We start from the raw sequence: 27,987 nt of genomic DNA on the forward strand, positions 1-27,987 counted from the left end.
AATCAACGGAATTTTCTAGCAACGCCAAGCTTACACATTTTTATACTAAAACTTAATAGGCTATAAAATTACATACGCACTTTTCTAATTCTGTTTGGAATTTTGATAGACATTTTTTAATTTTTTATAAATAAAATTATTAACATTAAAACCAGATTTTCACACTGAAACTGGTTTGAAATCTTCTGCTCTGTATATCATATCCTTTTGTAGTACATATAGGAATTTTTAACGTATTACTTTAGTTTTTCTTCGTTTTATTTCCCTTCTATTTCTTAAAATAATGAATGGTAGTATTTGAAATTTGCTCTACTCACTCAGTTTCGTTATTTTCGAACACTAGCTCTCCCTGCATTGGTTCGTAATCCTTGCCTGCCTTGCCAGTTCCATCTTCCGTCCAAAATGGTATTATTACTTTGCCTCGCGCACCCGAATAACGCTGCACCTTCAAGTCGAATGTGCCAATAGATTCCGCGAATTCATACGTCTTCTGATTAAAGGCAAAAATGCCCGCGTGATCGTCATCGAGTATCATGACAGTGGCCACTTTTGGTACTGCCAATATTGCCGGATCCGATGGATTAATTAAACGCACGTAAAAATGTTCATCTTGTTCGAACACGTCATCGTCGATTACTTCGATTTTAAAACGTTGTTCATCAACACCCGGCGGAAAGGTGAGAACACCTTTCTTACCAATATAATCACTACCCGCTTCGGCGGAACCGTCTTCCGTTTGATATTCAACCGTTGTATAACCGGAGAGATCACCACGGCGCTCGACGCGTAACTCAAATTCACCACAACTCTCCATGACAGTGTAGTGGCCGGGCGCGAAGCAGATGCGTACCGTGGTATCATCTTCTTCGCTCTCCACTTCGACGCGCTGCAGCTGTGCTTTCACCTCGTTTAGATCGGTAAGAGCACGCTCCTGCACTTTGCGCATTATATTGCCGCTGCCCATCATCTTACGTGTGGCTTGTATGCGGTAGAAAGCGCGCGATTTGGGGCCCCGATTGATCAATTGCTCCTGAGCCATCATTTCTAATTGCTCCAGATCGCTTTGTGGGTACTTCTTACGCAGTTCCTTCAGCGTTGAAATGTATTCACGTCGTGCGTCCTCGAACTCCCTCATTTCTTCGTTCTCTGCTAGTTCCTTGATGCTTTCGTGCCGATTCATCTCGAGTGCGGCATCGCCCTCGGCGCTCACAATAACGCCCCGCTTATTCATGCGATAATTCTTGTCAAGATATTTATAAATCAACAAACGTCTGTCGGCTATATAAGCTGTTAGCACGGTAGTGGGGAAGAATATGAATGTCAATAGACCCTCCCATACTTCAACGCGACCTGGCGAAATTTGCGCCAATATCAAATATAACCAAACGTAGGCGAACAACGACCAAGCGGCTGTTACAATGAATACCCGCAAATGTTTAATTTTGCGCACTTGTCCATTCGGTATAACCGCAATACAAATGGCGATAATAACAAATAGATTATAAGCGGCTGATCCAACTATTGTGCCCGGACCTAAATCGCCCGCCTCAAACCCCTTTTGAAACATTTCGATAACGGACAGAAGTATCTCTGGCGCACTGGAACCCAACGCCATTAGCGTCAAATTAGCAACAGTCTCGTTCCAGACCCGCACCACGACCACCTGTGTCTCGCCGCCCTTTTTCTTGATAACCACCTCTTTCTCCTTGGACGTGATCACTTCAATCGCCGCCATAAAACGATCTGATACAATTGAAACGCCAATGAACAAATACGTCATCGCTAAGAAGTACACAAGGCCCCGCGCAACGCGATCACCGGTACTCACATTGTCAATTGGCATCCAAACTTTAAGCAACAAACCATCTTTGCATTGCAATGAGCTACCACTGTGCTGTGGCAAGGCGGTGACATTATCACCTTCTATTGAAGTAACCTCCGACCCATTAACACTACCAACATCATCATCTTCGCTACCGCCATCATCATTTTGAATATCATTCAGAGTATTTCTGCCACCACTACCGACACCGCCGGCTTCAGCAACAGCACTCACGTCCGAGTTTAGCGCCACTTCGTCCGTATTACGAGTCACTTTATCATCTGGTTTGTTGTCAACGGCCAGCAAATCATTTGTGGCACCGTTGTTGGGCGTCTCTGCGCCTTGTACAAGTCTGAGCGTTGTTGTGCACACCAAGAGCAGACAGAAGATCGCGATCAGCGTACGATCGCGACTCCGTTTTCTACTAACAAATGTGGAGCCCATCTTTAATAGTCTTATCTCTGTTGCTTTCGCAAGTAAGGTTTTCTTCTTATGGCCCTTTATGCGATGGCGGACTTTGCTAAGCGGCCTAGAGCAGCGCTCTTTAAAGTAAAGTAATTCGTAAGTCTTTTGCAGTTGTGGCAACAACACCAACTAAGCCGCCGGCGTTTTTGCTGGACGCGTATGGATTGTGCTCTTTCCTTACCGTTTATTTTGTTAGCTCTGGTGTGGCTCGTAAGTTGGACGGTTATTACGGGCGTTCGCAAGTGTGTGAGTATGTGTGAGTGCGGTTAGGCGTGTAATTACAATATGCGGTGTTCTGCTTGTCACTCAAACGCTGGAGTTAATAAGTGCGGTGCTACTCCTAAATTAGTATTGAGCTTTGGAAGCTGAAGCAGTGTAAAGTGACGGCGAAATATTTTACAATCCGCTGTTGTTTTTGTTTGCAGTATATAGTTTGATACTCGCTGCGGTTCTGTGCTTTTAAGATGCCCCTCAGCTTTTTATTGAATTGCAATGCTGCGAGTGGAGCAATGAAAGTGTACCCTTTGATGAATTTTTGGCCCTTTAGTTGCGTGTTTATTATTTTTTTTTTAATTTCTGTAAATGTTGAGGTCTCTAGGAAGCACGTGCTTTGCTATTTCTACATATTTTTGCATACTAGGCTCAAATTTGACGATTACTTTTAATTACTTAATTCCTGATTACTATGAATTTATCTATGCATTTACATATATGTAGATGAGTGGACTAATTAAATGGTGATAGATTGATTTTTTGAGTTTCGCTTTCAAAAGTGCTGCTACTTAACAATAATTTGTTGTCTAATCAAGCGTTTGCGCCTCACCGGTTGCAGTTGATCAGCTTCTACTGTGCGAGTTGTGGTGCACTAAACTAGGAAGCGGCATGTTTTTGTATAATTATTTCGCTACTGCTTCTCATGCAGTTACGTTGTTGTGAAACGGTTTTTCGTTTTTTTGATGATTTGATAAAATGGAAAGAATATTTTATATTGAATAGAATTTGGAACAAAAATGATTTTTTTTTTGCGGACAGGATTCGATCTTAGACTGGTTTACACGATTTATTACATTCGCTCAATTTTTATAACATTTGTTCTCTACTTCTTTACGCGATCGGGGTTTTATTATTTTGGAGAAATGGCACAATTCAAGGAAACATCGTAGTTGAGAGTTGCAGTTGGAAGCTTGGTTTGTGGCGTTCTAAAAGAAAGAAGTAGACGATTTTTTAAATAATTTTTTAAATAATTAGTAACAATATTTATTTTAAAAATAACTCAGATTGTGTGTTGATGTTTATTAATTGAATTGAGATTACCGGCGTCACAACTCACAAAAGGTTTTTTAAATAGTATAGCACAACCTGCACCAGAACCATTTCTGTTTAACAAAAATTAACTACATTTGTGTATACATACAAGGTGGCGCACAATTGATCAACCATTCATTTTTGAATGACTTTTTTACTAAGTAAAAAATAAAAAGAGTGATGCAAATTTTTAAGCGGATTGAATTATAATTGTCCCGATGGGGTGTTTAATTTTGCTCCACTTTGCATATCCCGTATGTAGGAGGGCCAAACGGAAGAAGAACAAGAAGTGGACAGAACTACTAACTACCTTCAAATGCGACACTGCTTACTTAACGTACGGTCACCCTGCTGAACGATCTAGATGAAGCGTCTGACCGAAGAAAAACCGAGGAGTTTAAGTTTAAGTTTGAAGCTCGTTTATATAATATCGCTTCCGTGAAATCAGTATTTAAATACTTTATAAGAAAATATATTATAAATAAGTATAAGTTTAAGTAAACTATATACATATATAATTAATAACAACAACTGAACAACAAGATTTCACACTTTCCTTTTTTCACTTGTCTATGTAAAGTCACTTTCTTCCAAAGCTCAATGCAAACAAATTTTTGTTTAATAAAAATTTCTCTTAGTATATCCCTAAACAATTAGAATTCAAGCCTAGTTTATGGAAACCTACTTTCTTCCGATGAAATATTTTAAATTTAATCTGAATGTGATTGCATAAATAGTCAGTATATAAAAAATAGATGGTTTCTTAGCCTACTGCGGTCAAATTTACGAAGAAAGTAAGAATTGATAAACCATTCCTTGTCTGACTGCACCATTGGGCTTTTGTTTTGCTTCGGTTTGGCGGAATTACTTAAAAAAAATCAAAAATTATGGTTAAAAACGCAGTTAAATGGGTTCCCCAGAGAACTTGTGTGTTGGTACAAAGAGAAATGGCGTAACATGTTTCAATCTAATGACACAAAAATAAATTTGTTCAATCGAAACCGAGGTGTTCATTACGTAAGAAAACCGCCACATGCAGTCTACAACCCCAAATACATATACTATATACAACCCCCAAATATAAATACTATTAAACATGGTGGCGGGAACATTAAGACCTGGGGTTCATCTTCATATTATGGTGTGAGGCCGCTTCATCAAATTCGGGGCAATCGATTATGCTGTAATTCTTCAAGATAGTACGAGTATACTGCTGTACGTTGAAGATAATATGCCACTAAGTGTAAAAAAGGTCAACGTGATTAATATAATGAAGTGGCCCTTACAATCTCCGGGCTTAAATTCGATCAAAAATCTGTAAAATACAGTAAAACCGTCAATGAGAGGAAAGAGTCCAAGTAATTGTGGCGAGCTTTGGCAACTTATTCACATCTAGTTTCCATCTAATAGGTCTATTTATAAGTTCGTGCGGTTTTACAACAGATGGCGTAACTTGATTATTATTCCATCGATCCACATTTCCAAACATTCATTGGAGAGCTACTGTCGTAAGGCACAAACGTCAGTATAAGTTTTTTATTTGAAGCGTAAACAACAATATTTTTACCACACTTGAAAATGTCGAATTTCGTGCCAAATAATGTGTTTTTGCGGGGAATTCTTCTTCATTATTTTAATATGAAGAAAAAAGCAGCCGAAAGTCATCGTATCTTGGTGGAAGTTTATGGTGAGCATGCTCTATCTGAGCGAACGTGCCAGAAGTGGTTTGCACGCTTTAAAAGTGGTGATTTTGGCTTGGAAGACGAAGAACGCGAGGGTGCGCCGCCAAAGTTCATGGATACCGAATTGGAGGAATTGCTCGATCAAGATCCGGCTCAAACGCAAGAAGAGGTTGCAAAAACTTTGGGAGTTGATCAATCAACCATTTCCAAACGTTTAAAAGCCATGGGAATGATCCGAAAGGTAGGCCATTGGGTGCCGTATGAATTGAAGCCAAGAGACGTTGAACGCCGTTTTATGGCATGCGAACAACTGCTTCAACGGCACAAAAGAAAGGGTTTTTTGCATCGAATTGTGACTGGCGATGAAAAGTGGGTCCATTACGACAATCCAAAACGTCGGGCAACGTATGGATACCCTGGCCATGCTTCAACATCGACGTCGGCGCAGAATATTCATGGCCTGAAGGTTATGCTGTGTATCTGGTGGGACCAGCTGGGTGTTGTGTATTATGAGCTACTGAAACCGAATGAAACGATTACGGGGGATGTCTACCGACGACAATTGATGCGTTTGAGCCGAGCACTGCGAGAAAAACGGCCGCAATACGCCGATAGACACGACAAAGTTATTTTGCAACATGACAATGCTCGGCCACATGTTGCACAAGTGGTCAAAACATACTTAGAAACGCTCAAATGGGATGTCCTACCCCACCCGCTGTATAGTCCAGACCTTGCGCCATCCGATTACTATCTCTTCCGATCGATGCAACATGGCCTGGCTGACCAGCACTTCCGTAATTACGATGAAGTCAAAAAATGGATCGATTCGTGGATTGCGGCAAAACCGACCGAATTTTTCACAAAGGGAATCCGTGAATTGCCAGAAAGATGGGAAAAAGTAGTAGTAAGCGATGGACAATATTTTGAATATTAAATTTGTAACCATTTTACGTCAATAAAGTTTCAAATTTCGAAAAAAAACCGCACGAACTTATTCATAGTCCTATTACCAAAACCTAATTGATTCCGTGGCGGAACGATATGATTCACAGTTTGGTAAATCTGAGACAAAAATCTGTTGGTTTTTTAACTTGTTCGGAATGAATTAGCTAATGCAGGCCACAAACGGAAAACAAATTGAAACAATCGGTTGAAATTTCAACAGATTGACACCTGTGTGGCCCCGTTGACAAACCGATCGAAAATTGACAAACATTTTTGTCCACTTGCAATCGGCTGCGTTTGAGTAGCGAAGGCGACGTTTTTTCTCTTTTTTTCTTTTTGTCTTAGCTATTTGTGCCTTTCGTAATGTAATATAACTATTCGTAATTATATTAATTAATGTTTTTTATTATTATATTAATAATATTTCTAGTAAATAATTACAGTAATAAAATAATTTATTGAGGGACTCAAAGAATTGCTCAAAGACCAGCCATCAATGTGGAAAAATAAGAGCGAAGAATATAAAGACAGAAATGTAAAATTAAAATCCCTGCCAATTGTATTAGGGAAATATAAAGAAGCAGACAAAAACGGTAATATAGAAAGTTTGAAAAAAGTCTTCTTCTCCCCCTTCTTCCACGCACAAATAAATACCATATATCAACGCAATTTTTTCCGCGTTCCATGTTCACTCAGCAACGAACAGTGTAGAACTAAAATCATCAACAAATCCACACGTGTGGCGAAATGAGTTTCAACCGATTGTTTCGTTTTGTTTTCTATCTGTGGCTAGCATAAGTTAACATCCTGTATTTCCCTCATATTTATTGTGAATCAATTATTTATTTAAAGTAATTATATTACAAAACTGATCACACTAGCCATTGAAACTATCGATGCATCTCAATTCAATTTATTACACTTTTTCGTGGGCTCTCTGGGTACTTGAAGGGAAAGTATTCGTAGTTTTGCGCTTTTGTGCGACATAACTCAGATGAGCAGTTATACCCTATTATATGATATTTCATGAGTTTAAATTCGTTTGGTGATATAATAACTATGTCAGGGCTGTTATTGATGGTTCTTCTCTGTTCTCATAGAACTCAACATTCCAGTGAAAACTTTACGTCATTTGATATGTTCTTCATAGAATTTTACAACACAAGACTTGCTCAGAATGAGGCAACTACTAGAATATTAAATTAATTTAAGTTTTATATGTATTAAGTAAAAAATCGAGTTATTTTTCTCTAGTTGCTCGAAGTTTAAAAAAGAGTTGTATGTTCGTAATTTGATGTATATTTATTTTAACCTGTAGAGTATTGTTAAACCATGCCTTGAAATATATATTTAAATACAAATTCTATAAATTAAACATCCAGCATTATTTTTGAACAACTTTTGTAATAAATAAAGAAAACGAGATTTTGAATGATGGAAATCTTTATTTTGACCTTTACCTGCTCCTTTGCTTGTCTGTTTGTATTGTGTACTGCAGTGGTCTCGTTCACAAGTGTCAAGTAAGATTGTCGTATGACGCCATTTGCAAAAATTAGAAATCTGCCGATAGGGTAATAAGTTGTGCGCTACCTTGTTTCTTGAGCACTGCGGCAGTTAGCGGCGCAATTTTCCGCTTTTTTTTTGAATATGCCTCAAATTGGAATATAAATAAGTTTTTTGGAATATCTTTACTACAGTACCAACTAAATGTACATATGTATTTATTCATAACATGAATCCAATCGACCAATGAATACAATTTTTTTTAACCTCTCGATCGTAGCGTCACCAGAGAGTACATTTTTTTGGAAAACGTTTTTTGTACTAGGTGGTTAAGATAAGTACCGCTGCCGAAGAAGAAGTCGGATTCCGGCGAGCCCGAAAAAACAGTTGCTATAACGAGGAATGTCATGCTGCCGCAGAAAGGAAAGATGCTGCCTACGTGAGTGCGAGGAGCCTGAGATGCTGGCCAATAGGAACAACGCCCGAAAATTCTACCAGAAAGTTCGGCGGCTTACAGAAGGTTTCAAGACCGGGCGTTTTCCTGTAAGAATAAAGGCGGCGATCTGGTGACGGACGTACAGAGCAATCTTAAATAATCGAGGGAACACTTCCCGAACCTATTAAATAGTGATAGATGCGCATGTCACAGAGAATGTGAAGATCCCGATACTCCAGTCGTCGCCAACGGAATTATCGTTCCGCTACGCGACCATGACAAGATGAGAATAGCGATAACGCGACTAAAGAACAACAAAGCCGCGGGCGCCGACGGACTGCCGGCTGAGCTATTCAAACATGGCGGCGAGGAGCTGTTAAGGTGCATGCATCAGCTTCTATGCAAAATATGGTCGGATGAAAGCATGCCTGCCGATTGGACTTTAAGTGTGCTCTGCCCAATCCATAAGAAGGGTGATGCTGCAACCTGTGCCAATTACCGGGGGACTAGTCTTCTAAATATCGCCTATAAGGTTCTAGCGAGTGTATTGTGTGAAAGGCTGAAACCCACCGTCAACCAACTGATTGGACCTTATCAGTGTGGCTTTAAACCTGGAAATTCTACCATCGACCATATATTCACAATACGCCAAATCTTGGAAAAGACCCACGAAAGGAGAATCGCCAAACACCATCTTTTTGTCGATGTCAAAGCTGCATTCGACAGTACGGAAAGGAGTTTCCTGTATGCCGTGATGTCTGAATTTGGTATCCCCGCAAAAGTAATACGGCTATGCAATATGACGTTGCTCAGCACCAGCAGCGCCGTCAGAATTGGGAAGGACTTCTCCGAGCCGTTTGATACCAAACGAGGTTTCAGACAGGTTGACTCGCTGTCGTGTGACTTCTTTAACCTGATGTTGGGGAGGATCGTACGAGCCGCAGAACTTAATCGCTCAGGCACAATATTTTATAATAGCGTACAATTGCTGGCGTATGCCGAAGATATTGACATCATCGGCCTTAACAACCGGTTCTGTTCTGCCTTCTCCAAACTGGATATAGAGGCAAAGCGAATGGGTCCGGTGGTGAACGACGACAAAACGAAGTACCTCTTGTCATCAAACAAACAGTCGGAGCGTATCGGCACCCACGTCACTGTTGACAGTTATGATTTCGAGGTTGTAAAGGACTTCGTATATTTAGGAATCAGCATTAACACCGATAACAATGTCCGCCTGGAAATCCAACGTAGAATCTCTCTTGCCAACAAGTGCTACTTTAGACTAAGTAGGGAAATGAGTAATAAAGTCGTCTCTCAACGAACAAAATTAACACTCTACAAGACTCTCATCATGCCCGTCCTAACGTATGGCGCAGAAGCGTGGACGATGACAACATCCGATGAAGCGACGCGAGTATTTGAGAGAAAGATTCTGCGCAAGACTTTTGGGCCTTTGCACATTGGCAACGGCGAATATTGTAGGCGATGGAACTATGAGCTCTATGAGCTTTACGACGACATAGACATAGCGCAGCGAATAAAGATCCAGCGGCTACGTTGGCTGGGTCATGTCGTCCGAATGGATACAAACGCTCCGGCTTTGAAAGTATTCGATGCGGTACCAGCTGGTGGTAGCAGAGGAAGAGGGCGGCCTCGTCTGCGTTGGAATGATCAGGTGGAGAAGGACTTGTCCTCACTTGGTGTGTCCAATTGGCGCCGGTTAGCACGAGAAAGAAACGACTGGCGCGCTTTGTTAAACTCGGCCAAAATCACATAAGCGGTTATCGCGCCAATTAAGAAGAAGAGAAGTTAAGATAAATGCTGAAAAGTATTCAAGAGGTGCGGTCAACATCATTAACAGGCTCTCAGCTCAACGATTGATAGGGCGAGCATAAAAATACGTGTGACCAGAGCGGACAGAATTCTGCTGTCGAATCCTCGAAAACGTGGCAGCCAAAGTTTCTTTTACAATTTTGCTTCAGATGACCAAAGATTGTAATCCATGACCCGTGGTTAAGATTTACATACTCCGTATATGAATAAGTTTAGACGGCAAATAAGTCATCTCTTGGCGGATCGAAATACGACTTTTTGCAATCCTTCTTGTATTTTCAGTACATTTCAAATTCGACTGAAATTTTCGTAGCTATTGAAAATTTACAATTACTAAATTTTAGAGCAGATTGTTTTAAATTTTAAATTTTCTCTTTAAATAGTTTTGCATTAAATTTTGAGAGTTTATACGTAACTCAACAACTCGCAGATATTTGCTTTCCGTCTAACTAAATACAATTCTTTTTCTTCTTCTGGGCCTACGTATCCATGCTGGAAATTGGCAATTATATACCAATTTTATTTTGATCTTAGCCGGACAGTTTTCAGGTCATATCATTAATGACATCATTAAGTTTGTGTCGGTTTCTCGCTGCCTCTATTAGTTCGCCTACTTACATAGTACAGGGAAAGAACGTATGCCAACTTCTACAAAAGTCATTATGGGGGTCACATAGCCGTTTATTCGCACACAAATCGATTCTAGTTTCCGGCCTATGCCACATTCTCTCCTTATAATGATTGCAACTCAAGAGCATCAATTATGATTACTTAATTATTGTATTACAATGAAAATCTAAACAAAAATTAAAAAAGAAACGATAAAAAAACTGCAAACAAATGGAATTCGTATAGGCATGAAATTGAAACTAAAACCACTTGTAATTTTATTGTTTACATATCACAATTATGAGCTAACTCAAAGAATGTATATATATATATATGTATATGTATATGTATATTGCTAAATATTTGTATCTTCATCTGTACACACATACATACATACATATATAACTAAGAGCTACAAAATGTGTATCGGCAGATCGACTGCCACGAGTCCAACCAACCGCCTATTTAACGCCAAAATAGAGTAAAGTAAAAATGTAATAAATACTCGTGCAATATAAACAAAAGCATAGCATTAGAGAACATGTACAGGGTGCCGCTGAAAGAGTTTGGGTGGTAAGCTAAGTAAAACAATGGACGATGCCAATACAAAGGGCAACTTTGGTTGGCAAACAACTACAAAAACAATGCCGTTCTAGCTTTCAGTATTGTCATAGTCAGCGATGTTATCGATGCACATTTGGAAATGCAGGAGCAGATTCATTTAATTCTCCCACTTATGAAATTTTATTGTTGCCTGATAAATTTTCGAAACATTACTTTCACCTCCAACAAAAAAACACTGAGACCCTAGCTTCATAAAAATATACGTCTTCGATTCGCCAAGCGTTAGCAAGTAAAGTAAAGATTTTAAAGTCGGACATCCTACATGTATCTGAGACCTAGTTAATCTCTGAGCACATAAGCTGGCGCCTTCAAATTTTTATCAACAAATGTCTTATGAGTATGTGCCGCATTTTTTTCCCAATAATAGTCTCCAATTCAGAACTTCTGCCCGATCAATCTTGCCCGAAAAGGACAGAAGAGAAGACGACATTGAAGGAGATGACATTCGTAGAAAAGGCGACAATGTTGCTAAAATGGATTTTCACTAGAATCATAGAGGCGAAAGGAAATGTTATAAGGCATTGATTGATACTAAATAATTAAAATTTCCATAGCAAACTGTATATTCTGTAAATCTCTTGGAATTTATGGAAATAAGGAAAGCTTTATTTGATAAAAAAATCGTGAATATTTGATTAAACAAACACTTTTTTTTTACCGTTCCAAGTAATTTTGCAGCCCACTGTAAGTGCAAATACAAAACTTTTCTACCGATGATACACTGGGCGGCTTACTAAATTTAGCTACGAGCACATAAATTCTCTTGTTTACATATCTAAATGATTTTTTTTGTCTCCGCTGGCACTCTTCTTAGACGGGCTTTTGTGTTTATACATTTGCGGTTATATTGCGATAATGATTCTATCAATATGCCAAATAAGCTGTGGCGATGACTAAGCTGGCTGCCAGCCGTGCAGGAAACTCGAACTAGCTAGATGGATTTCTGTTTCACACCTTATGCTATTGTATATATACACACATATTTCGACCAGAAGTGAAGTAAATTTTCACTATTTGGGAAGCAATTAAAATGGTGTGTATGGGGTGATATATTGTATATCCCGTCAAAGGCTATACACTGGGCCTTTCCTTCAACTTATTAACTTCAAGGGTTTTTCATGGCTTTGTATCTTTTCTTATTAGCTTCGTAAAAACCGTTTGTGCTTTAAATGCTTCGCCCACACAAGCTTTAACAGACCTTGATAGTATTCAAAGCTTTAAAACTATTGATTTTTCAATCAGCAACTTTGAATTTGTGGTTACTATCTTGATTACATTTAATTTTGTAAATTGCTTTAATAGTCTGTGGGAATAATTTATGAATTTATAGACGAAATTATAGACTAATAAATAAACACACATATCAGGATATTTTGAATAAAATTCATTAGGATCATCAATTTTTTATTGAAATGCTTATTGATGCTTTATTTATTTTTCATTGAAATTAAAAATTCTTGTCCAGCAGCGAGATTAAATATTTCAGGACTATTTTTAGAATATTTAAGTACTATTGTTAAAATATCCTGAAATATTGGATTTTAAATATTGAAATTTATATAATTTTCTATTGCATTTGCGAAACTCTGTGCTCGGATAAATCCCGCTTTTTAGGGTTACATTTAAAATGGCACTAGTTTTTGGAATAAATATTAAACTTTTTATTTCTAAACTGAGACTAAGAAATTATTTGTTGGGAGAAATCACGAATTTTGGAATTACATCTAAAATGTTTATAGTTTTTATAATAAATATATATGATATTAAATTTTTTATTGAAATTATGACACTCTGTCGGGATTACATTTAAAATGTTTCTAGGTTTTATAATACATTTTTTAACTTTTTATTTATGTTTTATTTAAAATAAGAAACTTTGCATTAATAGGAGTCCCAATATATCAGGATTACATCTAAAATGTCACTAGTTTTTATAACAAATGTTCAACTTTAAAATCATTTAATATATTTTTAGTTTTAATAAAAAACATTGAGCTTTTCAATTCTTGTTTTGAAATGAGCAAACTGTATGCTGGAATGAGCCCCCATATCTCGAGATTACATATACAATTACTCTAGTTTTTATAATAAATATTCAACTTTTTAATTTTCAATAAATATTCAACTTTTTAATTTTTTATCGAAATTAAGGAACTCTATGCTGGGAGGAATCCCAATATTTCGGGACTACATTTAAAATGTTTTTAGATTTTGTAATAATATAAATATTCAACGTTTTATATCTATATTGAAATTAAGACACTCTGTGTTAGGAGGAGCCCCGATATTTCGGGAAGGGGTTTTGCAAAATGCGTCAAAAACTTCATTTGGCAATATATTCACAGCTGTAACCTTCCGTGAAATTTGTTTCACTCGACGCACGGTAGAGATAATACAGAATCTATTATCCTCGCATGAACACGCTTTATACGCAAGGATGATACGAGGGGTGCCTTTTATATTTCGAGACTTGGCAACCCTGGTGTTGCAATCCGGCAACTGACAGCTGTATAGCAAAGTTTGACATTTTTTGGCTTTTACGTACTCAGAACGTTTTGAAATACCAGCGCTATTTGTGTTGTTTACAGTAACTTAAAAGATTCATCTCGGTCCAAAAATGGAATTAAATCGTGAACATTTTCGTGCGACTATTTTTTACAACTTCGTCGTGGAGTAACTCAGCAACATTGCATGGATGAACTTAATTCATTTTTTGGCGATGAAGCTCCATCAAGGACCAGTGTTTATCGATGGTATGGTGAATTCAATCGTGGTCGTAGTTCTCTCCAAGACGAATTTCGTGAAGGTCGTCCAAAATCAGTTGTTGTTCCGAAAACCATTGATGCTGTGCGCGAACTGATATTGCAAGATCGTCATGTGACCTATGGTGAGATTGAGATAATCTTAGGCATTAGTGGGACCAGCATACATTCAATATTGCATAAACATTTGACTGTCAAAAAAATTTGTTCGCGTTGGATCCCACACAATTTGTCAATCGCTCAAAAAAAGGCTCGTGTCGATTGGTCGAAGGAAATGCTCAAAAAATTCGATCGCGGGGCTTCGAAACACGTCTATGACATCGTGACAGGTGATGAATCATGGATTTACGCGTATGAGCCCGAAAGTAAACAGCAGTCGACTGTATGGGTGTTTCAAGATGAGCCAAATCCAACAAAAGTTGTTCGCGCACGAAGCACTTCCAAGCAAATAGTCGCCTGTTTTTTCGGAAAAAGTGGACATTTCGCAACCGTACTACTAGAACAACGCAGAATAGTAAATTCTGAGTGGTACACAACCATTTGTTTGCTGTCTTTCAAGAAATTAGGAAAACCAATCGCCAAAGACGGATCACTCTTCAGGACAATGCGAGATCTCACACATCGGATCTTCATGGAGAATATTTTGAAAAACAATAAAGTGATTTTCGATGATTAAAATTTGTTTTTGTTCTCTAATCCCGACATATAAAAGGCACCCCTCGTAGGTTACTAGGCTTGTAGGGGGAGCTTCGGCTGCCACGTCATGGGAGAATTCGCCAGCCGAAATCACTAACACATTCTTAGTTTTTTCGTAAACAACACGACTCATAACTCCTGCTATGTCTGTCCATCTGCTGATTCTGCCAAAATCGTCTATAGATTCATTATTTTCTTGGTAGCTTCTAATATATCATATAACTTTGAACTCCTGTTTTTGTAGCAGAACACTTTGCTAACGCCTTCTATTTGATCCTGTAAACAAAAATAGTTATTTCAATGCCGAATATGAAAAAAGAACAAAAAACACCAAAATGCGTCATATTTTATGTTGTCTCCTAATTGTTTTCACAACTCGAAGAAACATAAACAATCGTATATTTTTGGTAGCTGATGTATTTAGAGTTGATGGGTCAGGTAGCTAAATCAGCAAAACATATGGCTGAAATGTTTTCGATTAATGCAAGAACAGTGTACAATATTGTAAATCGCCTAGAAAACGTACATCGGCTATAACTCAAGCACTCCAGTGGTAGGTCACGAAGCAGACCAAACAGTTTTCTTAAAACTTAAATTTTCAGCAAGAAGTGTAAGAAAAAAGTCATTACTATCGCATTACATTGACAAAGTACTTCATAATGGTCTAACTCACGTTCTGCACACAGTGGAATGTTAGCATACCCTTGTTTTGTTAATGTTTTTGATGAGATAAAAAAGTGTTATATAATCTCGATAGATCGAGCAGTGAAATTTGGAAGCAATTTGAAACGAAGTGTGAAAAAATTTGTACTCACTGATCCAGAAAATCCAAAAAAATTGTGATTGAAATTAAACGCAGGTAATGATGCCAAGCACAGGTCTTATGCACATATGCAAGTCTTGGTTGCTACATAATTGCTCAAGAGTGCTAGATATTCCTATGTAAAGCCTAGATATCAACCCAATTAAAAATTTATTTACTGTCGCATTAGTAAAAAAAGTGACGAAAAGGTGTCCTACAAACAAAAACAACTTGATACGGTGCGTCTAAGTGGAATGGGGAAAAATTCCATAGGAATATGTCCTAAAAAACTAATCTCTTTAATGCCCAGGAGGTTACAATGGGTAATAGATGCTGCAGGTGGTCACACCAAATGTTAACATAAAACTAGTCATGTACATTTAATTGATCATTTATTTTGTTGAAATGTGAAACGAATTTTGAGGCAGTGCCGAATATATTATATTGGGAGGTTGAATTAGTTTTAAAGGCGACACACAGATGGCGCTATTTATCACTGTATCGCGTTGGCAATACTGAATATATATTCATGACAAAGCCTCATCCCTAGGCTTTGTTTATCAGTATCTGTCATTTCGCTGAAGTATAAACAACGCAGTGTTTTCGTGCTCCGAGTATGTCAACTTTCGTGCCGTCGAAACGCAATTTGCGGGAAGCTTTGCTTTTCTGCTTCAATTTGAAAAAAAAATACAGCCCAAGCCCGTGAATTGCTGCAGGAGGCCTACCCAGACCATACTCCGTCGATTTCAACATGTGAGTACTGGTTTCGACGATTCAAAAGTGGTGATTTTCACACCGAAGACAAGGAGCGTCTTGGTCAGCCCAAAAAGTTCGAGGACGCGGAATTGGGGGAATTGGTAAACGAGGACTCGTGCCAAACCCAAGAAGAGCTTGCTGAATCATTGGGCGTTGATAAATCAACCGTTTGCAAGCGTCTAAAAGCGATGGGAATGATCCAAAAGCAAGGACATTGGGTCCCGTACGAGTTGAAGCTGCGCGACGTCGAACGGCGACTTTTTACGTGCGAATTGCTGATCGAGCGACAAAATCGGAAGGGTTTTTTGCATCGGGTGGTGACTGGCGACGAAAAATGGATCCACTACGATAACCCAAAACGCAAAAAACGCCCGAAAGATGGGCGAAAGTTGTAGCTAGCGATGGCCAATACTTCGAATAAAATATTTTGTACCGTTTTTTCACAATAAAGCCCCAAATCTTCGAAAAAAACCTTTAAAATTAATTCAACCTCCCAATAATATTTTTGTTTAACTGATTTTTTTCCAAATTTTTTTCTCCGTAAATAGCGGACAAATAGAATAAGTTTGTTTTGCTACACAAAAAAAAAAAAAATAAATAAATAAATAGGCGCATTACTTTCGACATCTACTTCAAACATGTTTTCTTGACAAATTTTTTCATATGAAAAGATTAACGAGACACACCGTATCTCTTCAGAAAAGTTTTTTTGTGCGAATTTGCGACATTTTCAACCATTTTTGAAGCCAATCCGAAAGATGAAGAGATAATAAATAATTAGCGGTGAATAACCTTTCGACATCCATAAAGTTGTTATAATCGTTGCTCGTTGTTTCGCTGATGCGGAGACTATTATGGAAATGTTGAGAATAGGGGATCACAAGCCAAAAAAAGTGCGTGATTGCTTGTCACGTCAAATTTGACTGCAGTCAAAATGAAACAAAATTTTCGTTTTTCACATCATTTGTTAAACATTTGAAAGTTTGTCATTATGATCCAATAGCTAGCACATCAACAATACCAAGCACATCTGGTGAATCCATCGGCCGAGTATTAAAAGAAATTAGCTTCTTTGATATGCTAAATATTCCGGCCAATGCATCCAACTGCAGTTGAGAGCTTTTGAAAACCACCTTATTGACTTCACCTCAAAATGTGGTCCATTTACGCTAGGAAAAAGTTAAAAAATATCAGATGAAGATGGGAAAAGAAATAACCATCACCTGCGAAGCGCAGTCGTTACAACTATTGGAAACTTACATTGACGAATTTTTCTGCATCATTCGCAAAGATAACATGCCGAAAAATTTGACCAAAACCAACTTATTTAATTCCGTTCATTACGAATCGAAATCATTGAACAAAATAATGAAATTATGCTTGTCTCTATTCTTTTTTATTTATTAGAATATTTTTTCTCACAATTTTTCCCACTTAAATAGATAAACAGTCCAAGGTGTATCTATAGAAAGGGGTGTGATTAGAGTAGTCTTATTCTTGTTCAATTTCCAAATGCCAGTAAAACGGAGTGACGGAAAGTTGTTGATGTGTTGTGAATGCGCAACAAACTAGTTTTATCTATTTATCATTCATTTCATTTTTCTATTCTCTTTTCCTTGACATTTCTAATTTAAAAAATGTTGTTGTCACTCGATTGCCATCACTTTGATTAGATTCTCCTTGAAGGAGTCATTATAAACTTATAATTATCAACAAAATATGTCTTCATCTTCTATATATTTTTTTTTAATTTTTTGATACTAAAAAAAAAAAATATTAGAAAATCTCGTATATGACCAAAAAGTCATACATATCGTAACACAGAAACTTTACGTACCCCGTCATAAATAATGCCTTCAGAAAATAATCAATTTTTTTATAAAAAAAAAAACTGAATACTCCAATTAAATACAAAAACACACAAATATTTATTCCGACAATATTCACTTGCATTTCACAAAATTCAATATTTTGAAATTATGTAAAAAACGAAAAAAAAATAATAATTCACAGCGCAGAAAAATATATGTATTTATTCTATAGAAAAAATTACTTAAACCTAATTATAATAAATGAAAATGGTTTAGTTAGTATTAGTATCAGGCTTCCCTTTGCCTCTGCTACTGCTTTTAACCGCTGTTGAATGAAAAAAAAAGTTTTTTTGTTGTTGCGGATGATATTCGCGCAACAATTCCTGTCTGTTGCTATAAGTTCTTTGGCGTATCCTGCGTTCTAATTGGTTCCAATTGAGATCCAATGATTGGGGTGACGAAGGGAGTTGTTTTGTTCCTTTACTATGTGTGAAGTGTGCTTTGGGTAGTTGTCCTGTTGAAAATGCCATCCGCCACTCAGACCCAATTTGCTTTGCTGATACTTTCAAATTGCTTTTCAGAATCGCTTTCAAAAAGAAACAAACCGATCCATAGCTGCTTTCACCGACCCAACAGATATACATACATGCCCATACCATCAACGAACCTCCGTCATGCTTCATAGTTGGGTACGGTTTTTCGGTTGCAGCTCTACATTCGCCTTGCGCCATATTTTCTGTTTGCTATCGCGACCGAATAAATTTAATTTACTGTTATTAAATTTTTGAAAAGTGGTTTTAGAAGAGATAAGCGCTAGTTCCCCACGTGGCATCACAATGGGCCATGAACCTGAGTGTGTCCCACAGTGGACAACCGTTTCAACCTAACCTAACCTACTCTCATTACTATACAACACATTCGTTTAGAAATCAGTCGAATCATGCGAACTCGAGCCGTTGTTACTTTCGTTTATAAATGTCTTTTTCTGGGCAATCCGTTGTTATATCGTTGGGGCATTCTTTGAGTTTTTTAATAAAAATAATAAAAAGTAATGAAACGCGTCATAGTAGGCAGTAAGATTTAATTAATTTAATTTAATTCATAGCGAAATATTTTGCATTGGTGATTTTCGGAAAATATAAACGATCTTGGTTTGTACTGTTGAGTAAAGTTACAAAAAACAAAAAACCATATATAATATTTTAATTTCCGTTACACTCCCAAACGTTTTAGCCTGCAATTGAACGATTTGGTTTCCTTTAGTGCCAGGTTTCTGCCAGTGCTGTTGGTTTTCCTCTTATCTGCATTTCGTTCAGTATTGAATGGCCTATCGCATCACGACAGGGGATGTTGATAAATTGAGTTTGCCAGCACACTCCCTCACGCATGTAGGCGATTATATAAAGGGTGAGTCACCAACTAGTTTCTTTTTAAAAAAGCTATAAGGAAGCACCGTTCAATATTTTTTAACAATTTTTACTTTTAAAGAGAGTAAACCTTGCCATTAATTGAGGGCCTGTAGTATACGAGTATAGAATTACATTTGAACCTCATCCGCATTACAATAATCTCTTATGACCCCCACAAAGAAAGGTCAGGAAAGTTGAGAGGGAGTCAATTGCACCAACCGGAGGAAACTAAAAATCAGGCAAGTTCATGTCTATTAGATAATCATGGTAATCAGACTTCATGGCTTTGTCGATGTGAAGGTGCTAATAGAAGCATTTTATAAAAAAAAAAATACATGAATGATATCCCCATTTTAAAACCGATAAAATCTGCTATTCTCTGCAGATACGTTGATTCCATGACGATTAAGTGAGGATTTTCCTTCCCCATACGCGAAAATTTAGCCACTGAGTGGAAAATTAGCCTCTCTTGGGTAGTACGATATGGAGTTTATTACACTTTCTTCTTTACAAAAAAAACGGCTATTGGTCCACCCTTTATAAATGTTGACTCGGCTTGAGGAATGTGCAAGGTGTGCAACGCATGCTTTAGGTGTCAGCGATATGGCCCCATGTGATTGCTCACCAAAGCTCGAGTAAGAAGAACAAATAGTGGCATTGCTGTGGTGTAAATTTGGACATCCGCAATTCGTAACGTGGCATATACACATACACAGACATGTGAATGCATTTGGGTAAATATTTATTTAGAAAATGTGCACAGAGTCTATTTGGAGATGTTTTGCTTGATGGATGTAACTTATGTTAATTATTGAGTTATATGTGCTTTAGAAACCCACAAAATTTTTAGTTACAAAATTTTAGAAGTGACATATACCATATGTTTTTATTTAAATTTAGTTATTAGAGAATACTTCATGCAATGTTATATTTAGATTTTTTTCTTTGACTTTTTTTTGGTTTCTGTTTTAGATATTGATGAATGTATATTAAAACTTTCATAGAATATTAAAAAATTTTACAAAATTTTGAACTTCTTAATCAGAACTGGGTATGCAATTCTATAACTAATTCAGTTTTAGTATTGTACAATATAATAAAGCTTAAGTTTTAGACTGATTTTTTAAATTTTGTTTTTGATATACGACGCTGACAATTTTCTTCGATATAAAGTACAAACTCGGAAGCCTGATATTTTTAAATCCCAGTGCACTAAAAAAGTTATTAATTATTCCTACTCTAAGTATTTGTATATTATAATTTTAATAAATAAGTAAATCATTAAATACAATTTTTTTAATTTAAAATAATTGGGACATAAACTATCAACTTTTAATCAGAATCTTTAGGAAACTTCTGGGTATGCGGTTTAATAATCAATTCAATTATAGTATAATAAAGCTTATGCTTGAAGTCGTTAAAAAATCAGGTTGATTATTTACATTTTTTTGCATACGATGTTGGCAATTTTCTTCCATATAAAGTACATATTTAGGAGCCTGATTTACAGATCCCAAAGTATGAAAAAAACAACAGATCAAAAAAAAAAATTATTATTACCCTAAGTATTTCTCGATTGTAAGTTAAATAAATAAATAAATCTGTAAATAAATTAATTAAAAACTTTGAAACTCCCAAACAGTTTGGGTTTATAATTATTATTTTCGGTTGTCTGATGACATCAAAATTTCAACTTCATAAATGGTATTTAAAATTTCCATCTAAGAAATGTATTTACTAAAGCGCGCCATGCTTTCATATCTGCTTTATTGGTTCTTCCGCTGTGCCAGCGCATGTACTATTGGCAGCCATCTCACAATGTCGCAGACATACCCAGTAGAGAAATCAGAATTAGTGCGATAAATTTCTATTTCACCACAAGTACCAGTACAGAATTTACAAGGTGGCCCCAGAATAATCATCCAATTTGGTTTTTGAATAACTTTTTTATTAAATAACAAAAAACCAAAAATGACTTTAAGTGCTTCAAATCTGTATTTTGACCTTCAAACGTTCCATTGCTTGGTTGTTTGAATGCTGCAGCTGTGCAGCTTATAGTTCACAAGCCTGTGTTGCCTGTGTTTTGAGGCAAATATATTTTATAAATCAACTGAACTCGCAAGTGTTTTTCATAAAGCGTAACACAAAGCGAGGTAGCAAGTTTTTGTCTAATTAAAATTTTCCAAGATAAAATATTCCAAGACAAATGAATCCAATACTTCTTCTCTGCGTGTATGTAAACCTGTTTTCTTGCTAAATCTCTCGAAAAAAACACTTACTTAATGTGACTACATAAACAACAACACTGTATGACAATAAAAAATGGTAGAATTTTCATACTTTTTCCGAGATTTGTAAGCGATTTCAGGGAGAAAAAACTGCGCAATCAGAATTTTAAATTGACCCTCAAAATCTGGACTTAGAGCCGAAAAAACCAAATTTTCATAAGTTGAAGCATATACCTGCCCGCAATTTTTACTCAAACTAACACCTTACATTCATTATCAACTTGACTCGGATTTTTATAAAACTAAAAGTCATAAAAAATAAATAATAAACTTTAATAAGGCACAACAGCAAGTGAAATATGTTATTCACCCCTTGAACGACAATTTATTTTCAGACAGCGATAATGGCTGCATAGATTTATACAAATTACATTCTAATAGTAACTAGAAGCATGCACACAAGTATATCAAAGCAATAAACTCGATATGACTTCCAGATATTACTCTCTTAAAAGGCATCAAACCTCAATAATTTCTGGCGAGTCCAGCTCGTCATTGCCAGTTTGTTCAGGAAAGTTTATGATGAGCTAAACTCATCTAACTCATTTCCGTTTAAGGGGTTAAAGCGACTAAAATCGGATCACGAACAAGCAGGTCCAACTGAAGCTGAAAGAAAAATAATTTTGCAAATGCAAATGAGGGCCAACTATGTGCAAAAATCGGTAAATGGTGAATAGGAGTCGTTTTACTGTTTATAGCTTAGCAAAGCGTTTTGAAGGCGAAACAAATCTAAAGAAGCGACCTCATACGGAAAGACCTCGCAAATTTACCCTCAAACGCCATATATTAAGAAAAATAAAAAATAATCCAAAAATTACATCAAGACCAGTGGTAGCAGAAATTCGTGAAGAGATTAATAAAGAAGTCAATCCGAATACACTTTGTGGGGATTTGAAACGTGCCAGGTATAGCTCGCGTATGGCTCAACGGAAACCACTCTCAGCAAAGTCAATAAAAATAGGAGAATGGAGTTCGCAAATGAATATAAAAATAAGCCATTTGATTTCTGGAGCAACGTTATTTTATGAGAGTAAATTCAATGGCGGTCGTCGTAGCCGAATGGGTTGGTGAGTGACTACCTTTTGGAATTCACAGAGAGAACGTTAGTTCGAATCTCGGTGAAAAAAAAAAAACCAAAAAAAAACATTTTTCTAATAGTGGTCGCCCCTCGGCAGGCAATGGCAAACCTCCGAGTTGTATTTCTGCCATGAAAAAGCTTTTCATAAACATATCTGCCGTTCGGAGTCGGCTTGAAACTGTAGGTCCCTCCATTTGTGGAACAACATCAAGACGCACACCACAAATAGGAGGAGGAGCTCGGCCAAACACCCAAAGAGGGTGTACGCGCCAATTATATATATATATATATATATTTATATAATATAAATAATATGTGTATATAAATGGCGCTTACACGCTATATTGAGAGTTCGGCCAGTTTTACACTGCCGTTGAACGGCAGATGGCTTTTTATGAGGTCCTTTTTATGGCTGAAATATAATCGGAGGCTTCTCATTGACTGCGGTTGGGCGGCCGAAAATGAGATGCAAGATAAAGTATACAGACCAGTCATGATTCAAATTTCAAAGGAAGCTCACCAGTTTGCAACTGGTTTATATTTTTCCCTGCTTGATATTCATGTGTGCACATCTGTGCTCAGAATAATAACAGTGCGGCTTGTTGGAAAGTTAAGACTATTTATTTATTTTAATTTTTTTATTTATTTTTTATTTATTTTTATTAATTACATTTTGTAATTTGTATATATTTTTTTTCTTTTTTTTTGATTTTTATAAAAATATAGGTCATATTACAACAAAAACCATGTAACTCAAAGTTAGAAACTTTGTATAAAATTTAACAAAATTTTATCAAAATTTATATTGTAATATAATGCTTTTAGGAGACATCTTTAAAAACTTCTAGATATGCAATTAGACAATTTGTTTTTGTTTTGGTTTTTTTTTTGCAGGCGACTTTGTGCATTTTCCTAACATAAAAAAATTTCGAGCACTTGTTATATGGCAGAAAATGCGAAACACCGTTAACAAAAAATGTATCAAAGCCAACATGAATTTTGAGCCCCTCGAAAAGTGCCCATAATTATACCAAATTTAAATAGGCTACTGCATTCCCATATGACAAAGCGAAATTTTGATGAATATTTATTAAATTTTTTCAAGTTTTGTACTAATTTTCAAATCGTGAGTTATATGGATTTTGTGGTAGTATGAAATATATTCAAACAAAAAAAAAAAAAAAAAAAAAAAAAATTAGTACAAAAATACATTGATAGTCCAAAACTTGCACTCTGTCGCGCTGGTATTATTATCAACACAGGTGTAGGCACATACGCATTAATAAAATTAATTTCATGCTTAGTATAGTATCGTAACTGGGTGGATAATATTTAATTCTGACTAATGTAATTAAAGAATTCTCTGACAATCACGTAGGCTATAAATATGACAGATTTGATTAAGTGTAATATAACATAGCGATGTGGAATGTTAAGCGGTTGAACAAATTAAAATTGTCGCTCACACACCTACTAAGTACATATTTATGTATGCATGTATTTCTGTATATATGTATGTATAGTCTTTGTATACACGTACTTATATCTTTTAGAAACCCTTCCTAATATCTAAAAAAAAAAATCTAATCTACACACATTTCAATCGTTCGTTGAGGTAAATTTTCAATGACTCTTCTACATAATTATGTATGTATGTACACGTATATCGATAAGTATTGATTAAGTAGTCACCGCAGCGGATTGGGTTGGTGGGTGATTACCCCTCGGCGGGTAATGACAAATCTCCGAATATATTTCTGCCATAAAAAAGCTCTTCATAAAAAACCATCTGCTGTTCGGAGGCGGTCCTTTACGTAAATGGTTTAAAACTGTTTTATGGTCGATCTTTAGCTTCTGGACGATGCTATGACTACTACATGTCGGTCAACTCCCATTATTATCGACATTATCGGCATTTTCTTTAGCATCAAAAATGCCTGAACCGAATCGACGAAAACAAAATTGCACGTGGTTAGCCGTTACAGCATTGACACCATAAACATCATTCAACATTTATCACCTTTATTCACCGTTATCAAAGAAAAACTGTAAAATGTACTAAATTTCTCTTTGTTGACATCTATTGTTAACACTCTGTAACTCTCAACTGAATAGAACAAACAAAATACAGCAAAATTATTTTTTTAGTGTGAAATGTCACCTTGCTCCTACAGCAAACATAACTGCAGCTCCTTATATTTTTGGGTGCTCTTGCCGACACTGTCCACTAGGCATTCATGCTGTGAGACTCGGAACTGCTTTGAGTCCATTTTGCTGCAGCTGTCGTGAGGATGAAATGGAATCATCTCAGCACTTTCTCGTAAGCTGTGCTGCTTTCGCGACACTAAGATTCACGCATCTTCGCTCACTTCTTTCTACGCTTGCGGATATGGTAGGAATAGATATGACCCACCTCACGTATTTCGTCTTTTTTCATCCATTTTCTCCTTTTTTCCGTGAGCCTACTAATAAAAAAAAAAATAATTGGAGCATACTCTTCTATTGGGTGTTTGATCGATCTCTTCCTCTTATTTGTGGTGTGCGTCATGATGCTGTTCGACAAATGGAGTTCGCGTTTTAAGCCGACTCCGAACGGCAAATAGTTTTTATGAGGAGCTTTTTCGTGGCAGAAATACACTCGGCTTTTTGTCAGTGTCTGCTGATGGCCGACCGCTATTTTGCGATTTCATGCACAGAGTTTCAAACCTACTCACCCCCGAATGCTAGTCACGCACCAACCAATCGGCTACGGCGGCAGCCTCTACTCATAGCAACCATATAATCTAACTGCGTTAATGTACGTTTTTATGTGTGAAAATAACAAAAACAATTCTCCGCTCTCACTTTCACAAATCAGCTGTTTTATTAAAAAAAAAACACCAGTTGGCAGCAATTTTTCCCTCCTCATCTCACTTAGAGTTGTTTTTGTTTGTTGGCCAACTAAACACGAAAGTCACACCTAAATATTTATTTTTGATATGAAATTCAGAAAAAACTGAGCTTTCGAGATATGGTTTTTTTGTTTGTTTTAATCTTGGAAATTAATGATTTCGAAGCCTTTGAGTAAATTTTAAGCCTTAACTGAATAATTTGGCCAAAGAAAGCTTTATATGATAGGCAAGAACGCCTTGTATAATTTTTTTCCATACAATTTTAAGGCCGGCCAAATATTTATTAATAAGAAAAACAATATCTTTTGTAAAAGTCGAGCTTGTCTTCAGAAAAATAAAAAAAAAATAGATTGCAGATAAGCTTAGTTTTAGTTTTCGTTTTAATTGCGAATAATTGCGAAATTTCCATGTTTTCAGTGGAATAACACAATTTAGCTTTTTATATACAAATCTCAGATTTTGACATATATCATTTAGAGACATGTTTGCTTCTATATCAGAGCAATGTATTCAGTAGCTGCTTGCATATTTTAGTAGGCAAATTAAAATATATTTATAAAAACACTCACACAAAAATCTCAATTCGTCGGTGAACAATCCTCGTCGACGCCAGTGATGAAGATATATAAATAATTAATTTTCGCATTGAAAAACTTTCATTACGAATTCCTCACAGACGTGTAAGTAGATGGCTTTGCAAGTCAGGAGCAATTGATTTTTAAGTGAGGCCGGCTACCAGCAGCGCTGCCTTTATGCTAGTTAACGGAGGCAAAGAGAAGTTTCCGAGCGGTGTAAATAGACTTCAGATATCCGGTGCTGAAGTTATATTTTTTTTAATTTCGATCTCTTTAAAGCAAAAAAAAGTTACTCTAGTGCGATTAACAAAATGAGCAATTGAAATTTCACATAAATGTTACATATTTCGGAAGACCTAAAAGAATGGAGGTTGGTATAAAAAATCACCACCATTTCAATTAATAATTAATAAAATAAAAAATTTCGAAAATTAGACTCTGCAACTATTTGCAATCAACTCAGGAGGCATTTCTCAACTCGGCACTTCGTGTTACACAAATCTATTAAAATTTCCGTAATTTTTTATTTATTTATATTCATCACTTATGAAACAATAATTATGCATTCATTTCCCTTTTTATAGATATTCATATAAATATTTTTTTTTTTCAATATTTTCCTTGCATTTCTAATAGTTTGCTTTTACAGCTACACACGTTAGACAATCCAACCGTTACACTCCGCGTTCTGTATATTTATTTTTAATTTTTTGGCTTTGTTTTACGATTTCAGCTAGCCCATAAAACGCTCACATGTGCCGACGCATTGTTCGATGGCGACTCGCGAAGCGACACACTCAAACTAATCGCGCTGAGTGCTACGCTAACTCGCATTGGCTCAGCGGCTCTTCTGTGCATTTAGTTAGTCTCTAGCGCTGCCGCACTAATGCACCCTACCTTAGTCGTAGACGGCTAGATCAATTCACTGCATTGGAAGATAGTAGAAGTACATTAGACTGCAATCGTCTTTGAAGGCGTACTTTGCACATGGTTGGAGAATTGAGGGAAACCAGGTTGTTTTCCACACTCTTGCGAGCTAAAAATAGGACTAACTTTGACGATTTATTTTGCGAGTATGGAAAGATATTAAGATTTCTTTGCATGCTTTCTGTTTTATACATATTGAAGTTTATTTTTTTCTTACCATTGTGATGCAAAATGGCGGTGGTAGAGTCAAACTGTTTAATGAACTTTTTTTAAAAGAGGTGCCCTGAAAAGAGAATTTCTGTTCCGGAAATAGTTTTAAAGTGAGTCTTCAAAAGGACGGGTCAAATATGCAGACGATGAGTGTTCTTTAGAATAACTTTTAATTATAAAAATTAATAAATTTTTCAAAATAACTTTATTCAGAACCGTCGAGATACTTATGTCCGGAATATTGAATTTAAAAAAAGAAACCAATGGATATGATCAGGTTCGAAAATAGATTTGTGGTGGGTTGGACAAGTACAAGCACTCAGTCAGGAAGACCATTGTTTACACCCGCATAGATTACAGTGGAAAGAATAGAGAGTCAGGATAGATACAGTAGGAATGGTAAAACGGAAAAAATGGTTTAGGGACTTCAAGTCTTCAAATCTTTTGGATTCATTGATGAATTTTAAGAGATCACGAAGCGAAAGAGTATGAACTTTGTCCATACTCAGTACAACGAAGAATCCCAACAGCCTAAGTATGATGCTAGAAAAC

General features: G+C 36.5%; 1 protein-coding gene across 7 annotated transcripts; it reads right to left on the reverse strand.

The window, feature by feature from the left end:
- Positions 1-297: 297 nt before the first annotated feature.
- Positions 298-27,111, reverse strand: LOC128855184 (sodium/calcium exchanger 3-like). Of its 7 annotated transcripts, none has more exons than XM_054089891.1 (3): positions 26,971-27,111; positions 26,293-26,654; positions 298-3,486 (listed from the first exon to the last, which is right to left on the reverse strand). In XM_054089891.1, the coding sequence occupies exon 3, from the start codon at positions 2,264-2,266 to the stop codon at positions 314-316; it is 1,953 nt and encodes a 650-aa protein (XP_053945866.1). In that variant the 5' UTR covers positions 2,267-3,486; positions 26,293-26,654; positions 26,971-27,111; the 3' UTR covers positions 298-313. The 7 variants fall into 7 exon arrangements, with proteins under 7 accessions (XP_053945866.1, XP_053945868.1, XP_053945865.1 ...); XM_054089893.1 differs by having other exon boundaries at positions 26,293-26,569; positions 26,956-27,111; XM_054089890.1 differs by having other exon boundaries at positions 26,956-27,111.
- Positions 27,112-27,987: the final 876 nt, after the last annotated feature.

The sequence above is a fragment of the Anastrepha ludens genome, chromosome 2 (assembly GCF_028408465.1).
Source record: "Anastrepha ludens isolate Willacy chromosome 2, idAnaLude1.1, whole genome shotgun sequence".
In the NCBI taxonomy this organism is placed as follows: domain Eukaryota; kingdom Metazoa; phylum Arthropoda; class Insecta; order Diptera; family Tephritidae; genus Anastrepha; species Anastrepha ludens.